The sequence below is a fragment of the Nannobrachium achirus genome, assembly GCF_963921795.1.
Source record: "Nannobrachium achirus genome assembly, chromosome: 13".
Classification (NCBI taxonomy): Eukaryota; Metazoa; Chordata; class Actinopteri; order Myctophiformes; family Myctophidae; genus Nannobrachium; species Nannobrachium achirus.
Window position 1 is genome coordinate 38,869,282 of NC_137833.1, and position 5,988 is coordinate 38,875,269.

The 5,988-nt window shown below is 44.2% G+C and overlaps 1 protein-coding gene across 1 annotated transcript; it reads right to left on the reverse strand.

Annotated features, from left to right (window-relative positions):
- Positions 1-1,007: 1,007 nt before the first annotated feature.
- On the reverse strand, positions 1,008-2,000 carry LOC308297295 (leucine carboxyl methyltransferase 1-like; the record flags this gene model as incomplete). The annotated part of the gene is made up of 1 exon (XM_080740708.1): positions 1,008-2,000. The coding sequence occupies one exon, from the start codon at positions 1,998-2,000 to the stop codon at positions 1,008-1,010; it is 993 nt and encodes a 330-aa protein (XP_080596834.1).
- Between the last annotated feature and the right edge of the window lie 3,988 nt (positions 2,001-5,988).

The following is a 5,988-nucleotide window of genomic DNA, read 5'->3' on the forward strand; positions in this document are numbered from 1 at the left end:
CCTTGTCAGAGGCTCATTCATTTCAATCTTAAAATTAAAGTTTTTTCAAACACCTGTTATCTGTACTTCTGGGGCCTACTGGCACTGGTCGGTCCATTGGTTTGTGAGATTAGGTCTGGATACACAGAAACCGACAAACAGACAGATCTTAAAACTTCTTGGATCTTACAAAATATTGAAATGGCTTAGACAGAGTGGACACAAAGTGACGTGCTGTAAGTCTGTTGACTGGAAACTCCCGGTGAGCGACACCTGTTCACACCCAGCAGCCAGCACACAGGCTTGAATTAGCATGGGAAAGACATGTAATCTAGTGACTTTGTCCATGGCATTATTGTCAGTGCCAGATGTAGTGGTCCTAGCAACCAGTGAAAGGGAGTCCTATACCCAGTACCAGGCAGTCGTGACTAATATTTCAGTATGTAGCTATTTTTGAGCGGTGCTAACCGCTCCTACATCTGGATTTGTGTGTATGTATGTTCGTCCGTCTCGCAGAGCTTGGCATTGGCCAAGCTTTGCGGGACGCATAATGTAATGAACTCAAAAAAAGCTCAGCTCACATCACACTAGGTTTTTTTTGTTCTTTTTCTCCCCTTTCTCCCCAATTTAGTCGTTATGTACCCTACACACATTTCTGTGTCATTGCCGTTGTATCCCACAACCTCTGCGTTGGTGGACAGATACTTTACCACTTCAGTAGGTATAACTACAGTACAAATAATAATCAGGGCAGGTCTAATCCATTCCTTTATACAGGATGTGGTCCAGTCCACCCCCTGTCACACCCGTTATGTACATCAAAATCATGACATGAAAATCACAAAGAAAATAAAGGGCAATTTCTGCTGATGCTTAACAAATCCATATACGTTTACTTTCAGACAGGACAGGCTTGTCGGAGACGGCTTCTCCTCCCATATTCCTCTCTTTCCTTTTCCTTTGCCATTTGTTGACTGCGACACATGCGGATGACATGCTAGTCTGAGCAGCTTGTGATCATTTCCCCCTCAAAACGCCACTTGTGACAGACCCAGTGTGAGTTTGTCCTTGGTGGCCCAGCAGATGCTGTAGTGCTGAAGGAGTTGGTGTAACAGTTCCCTCTCGTCCAGGGACTCCAGATGTTCAATTCTTGTTACGTCCTCCTGTGGAAGAACGCTGTAAACAGTCATCATGTCCAGAGCATCCGCATGCTCCCAACCAGCCTCTAGAAATCGCTCTTTCTGGGATTCCAGAGACTTGCAGGCCTCCACTCCTGCCAGGTGACACTGTCTACGCTGAAGGTTCTCGATCATCACGTGGCCAAAGCGATCTGTCATGTTCACCTGTTCATAGTTGATGAACATGGCAGTGTGGAAGTTGTCTGCAGCCCAGTGCACTAGGTTGGAGGACTGGGCAGGGGTCATGTAGACCAGCACACACTCTGACACGAGCAGCGTAGGCAGCTCGGGGTCGATCTGGAACCTCTTGAGTTTCTCATCTAGGCTCGAGATGTCTCTAAGGTCCGCTCCGATGATGCAGAATCGGTCCGAGTCAAGGCTATGGCTGTCTAATAGAAAGGGGTTTGCGGAGTTGGTTTCGATGAGAGGTTTTGATAGAGATGGTTTTGTCCTTATAATGTGGATCTTCCGGGCCACCACCACTGGGAAGTCGACTTCAAAATACTTTTTAGGCAGGAGGCCGTCATCCTTTAACCTCCAGAATGTGGTGTCTAGACCAGCACCCAAGTTGATAATCTGACAGTTACACTCCGTCTTTCTGATGAACGCATGGAGGAGGTGGTTCACTCCTTGCACACGGGCATAGTACCCTCTATTGATTTCAGGAGCCTTCCGTTCCCCCACAGACCTCACAAAGTGCTGAATGTATGGATCTTTCCAGTAACCTTTGCTGGATGCAAACTGTTTGCATGTTGTTGCATCGTCGCAGGTCACCCTCACACCCTCATCTGCAGTGTCTGTATCTGTAAAGGGTCGTCGGTAAATTCCACTCAGTTCATTCATTTCATTACCCAGCTTGCCAGCTAACGTGAAGGTTGCAGGTGATATAACCACATACATACTGTACCAGGAAGACTTAAGTTGCTCAAAATCCCATCGTGCAACTCTCATTAAAATGGTTTAAAATAAGACCCTTCAAGGATGTTAGGCAGGTTGAATAACAACCATCCTCCAGTGATTCTGGACAGGCATATTGAGGTGTTGTGTAAGAATATGGTGACATCATGCAAATGACCCAGGATGAGAACATACATCATTGACCATATATGGACACTTGTTAAAGGGGAATACCACCTATTTCCCCCATTTTCCCATTAACACATGAATTGTCACTGATCACAATGGTAAATAATAATAATAATAATAATAATAACAAATAATGATAATAATAAATTGTATTTGTAAAGCATTTTACATTTGACAGCAAACCTCAAAGTGCTACAGTACAGAGAGATAAAAACATAGGATAAGGCATTTGCAAAGAGCAGTCAAAACAAGTTAAAAGGTCAGGGTTTTAAAAACCTAAAAGCTAACCAAAAGCTTTGTTAAAAAGGAAAGTCTTTCACAAACATCAACAGACTGTGGAGCTCTTAGGTGGTCTGGGAGCGAGTTCCACAACAGGGGGGCAGCTGCATAGAATGCTCTGTCTCCCATAGTGTGGAGCTTGGTGTGCTGTTCTTTTTGTCAGTTTGTGTTGCCAGAGCGGAGGCTGCGGGTTGAGGGCTGTGATTCGAGCAGTTCCTTGAGATTTGATGCATTGGTGGGTTAGCAGGGTGATTTTATATTCAGTGCGGGAGGCGATGGGAAGCCAGTGCAGGGAGTGGAGGATGGGAGTGATGTGCTCATATTTGAGCACTCTCATCAGGACCCTAGCAGCGCTGTTCTGGATGTATTGAAGGCTCTTGCTAGGGATACCGATGAGAAGTGCATTACATTAATCCAGCCTGGAGGAGACAAAGGCATGGATACATTTTTCAGGTTGCGTGAGGATGGGGTGGAGTTTGGCGATATTTCTAAGATGGAAGAAGGATGTTTTACAGAGGTGTTTGATGTGGGTGTCATAGTTGAGTTGGGGGTCCATTTTGATACTCAGGTTGGTAACAACAGATGAGAGGGGAAGGTTCTGACCAGAGAAAGTGATGCTGGTTATGGGGGATGATTGAACTTGATGTGGGGTGCCGATGAGTATGGCTTCGGTTTTGGAGCTGTTTTGTTGTAAAAGGTTTTGTGTCATCAATGCCTTTATCAATTTATAAATGGTGCATTTATAGCACGTTTATCCAAGGTGCTTTACACAAAAGTAAATGATCTAGGCTGCACATCAGCCTTAAGATAAAAGAAAGAATGGGTGGTATTCCCCTTTAAGCCGCAGTCTGAAAGGGGGACAAAGGCGATAGAGATACAGGCAGACAAAATCCAATGAGGGGACTCTGTTACTAAGGCACAGAAACCTCATCTACGCAATCATTATTTCAGCCACCGTAGAAGATGTGGCTTAGGGGAAATCCATCAGGTAATTTCATTAGGTGATACTTCAACAGAGCATATAGGCTCGGAGTCAATGGAGTCCCTTGTAGAGAACCCCAGTTATAGCCTGCCTCTTTCACAAAGGTCAAATAGACAGGCAAGCTCACAAGAAGAAAAGGATGATTATTCTCAAGTGCAAATGCTCGATAGAGGTGATCATTGGCATGAGGCTGAGCAGATAATGAAAGGATTCTCTTTTGCGGGGTGAACTATTCTTTTCAGAAGAAACATTACCCTGCCATCAAACTCTCTTTGGTTCTCTTGAAGTTAAAGGTTCTACACCATACTTTTAAAAATAATTAATATAATATTCTTTATGTCCCAAAAACGTTACCACTCCTGAATACAGAGCCCCTGTCACTTCTGCCTGGCTTTCAGAGCATTTTCAGATGCAGTACCACCTTGTCCTGAATGGGAGGACTGCGCTATTGAGACAGTTTTTGCCCCACCCTCCTCCCCGCCTCTTGATCAGGCCTGGCCTGTCCCTTTTGTGATGTCACATAAGGAACCTAAAATCAGACAGCCCATCCTGAGACCTGCTTACATAGATCCGCCCATATACGGAGAAAGACACAATGGTCGGAAATAGGACTTTGTGAGGATAGAAGGTGCTGGTGGGACATACAAAAAGAAGAAGAAAAAAAACATAAAAATAGGAAAAATTAAAATGCATGGTGTAGTCCCTTAAAGGAAAATGGTGTTATGCAAAAACATATGATTGATAGCATCTGTCCCAATAACTGTGGACAAGCTACACATTGAGCATGGCAGCTTGCTGGGCTGTCAGAACTGATCAGCAGCCAGGCTTCCTCTGATTATTAATGAGCCTGACTACAGCACTGGCGTTTAGGAAACAAATGGATCACAGTATAGTTCAATCAATCAATTAAAAAAAAAAAAAAAAAAACATATTGTCACATCACAGATTTACAGGTGTATATTAGTGGGTGAAAAGTGAAAGAATGGAAGAAAGGGGGGATGGAGGGAGGCAGAGCGAGGGGGAAAAAACAGAAAAGAAACAACTCAGAGAACTCAGGAGAAAAATCAATGTAGTACGAGGTGAAGATTGATATGCAGATGGTTATGAATTATCTGGAACAGTGTGATGGGATAATGGTGAAAGGATCGTTTTGTTCCCTCCCAGCATGAGACAGAGGTAGTTGGTACAACTGTGTGCACCAGCTCAGGAGTGTGTGTGTGTGTGTGTGTGTGTGTGTGTGTGTGTGTGTGTGTGTGTGTGTGTGTGTGTGTGTGTGTGTGTGTGTGTGCGTGTGCGTGTGCGTGTGCGCGTGCGCGTGCGTGTGCGTGCGTGTGTGTGTGCGTGCGTGTGTGTGCGAGCATTTCTTCTGACATCTGCCAAGTCGATGTGTGATGTCAAGAGGGGTTGTGTGTGTGTGTGTGTGTGTGTGTGTGTGTGTGTACATACATACAGACCATACAGATATTTCAATAATAGAACACTTCCATGCACAGATTAATAACCTAAAGCAAGATTATAGCAATACAACTTTTACCTGCCAGTGAGAAGTCCTCATTACTGCAACCTCAACATCCCCAGTGACAAATAATTATAGCCCTTAATGACTGCCATGCAAAAACCAAACCCAACCTGTGTGTGTGTGTGTGTGTGTGTGTGTGTGTGTGTGTGTGTGTGTGTGTGTGTGTGTGTGTGTGTGTGTGTGTGTGTGTGTGTGTGTGTGTGTGTGTGTGTGTGTGTGTGTGTGTGTGTGTGTGTGTGTGTGTGTGTGTGGAGTAAGCGACTGGGTTGGTATGCATGGTAGAACATCATCTCCTGCTGTGAAGAACAGACTCCTCATGCATCAGTTTACATGATGGCCATGTTTCTCAGTAATGAGAGGAAAGTAGGATGAAGATATCCTTGCTTTCAGGCAGAAACCTTGTATCTCTATTATGTAAATGTTTATGGGGTTGTTTGTTTTTTCGTAAATTAATGCCCTACTTCTTCATTCAAGAGTGTAGCACAAAGGTAATGAAAATATCAGATATACAAGGTCACACTGCAATGCATTGACTGATCTGTGAATTCACATCAATAGTCATTCATTCTATTTCAAAGGCGCACAACGCATCACAGCGTGATGCGTAGTGAGCTTGTAGATTTTCTGTTTTAGGTGCAACATCCGGTGCACAACAAAGTATAACATTGGCATTAGGCAAAAATAAATCAGTTAATGTGAACCACAAAATAGGTTAAATGAGAGAGAATAGATGGCTCCCTGGAATCACCTTTTCAAGAGAATGAATATTGAACGGCTACTATTGCTTCGATGTTGTTGTTGGTTTAAGCAATATTACACGAGAGGGTGTGCATATAACACGGTTATCCTGCACGACAGCCTTGCCGCAGGAACGAGCCGACAGGCGAGTTCCGTAGTTAGGGCTGGAGGAACAAAGGGTTCCTCACACCTCTTTCTTGCTCTACCCCACGGAGGTTAAGTTTAGG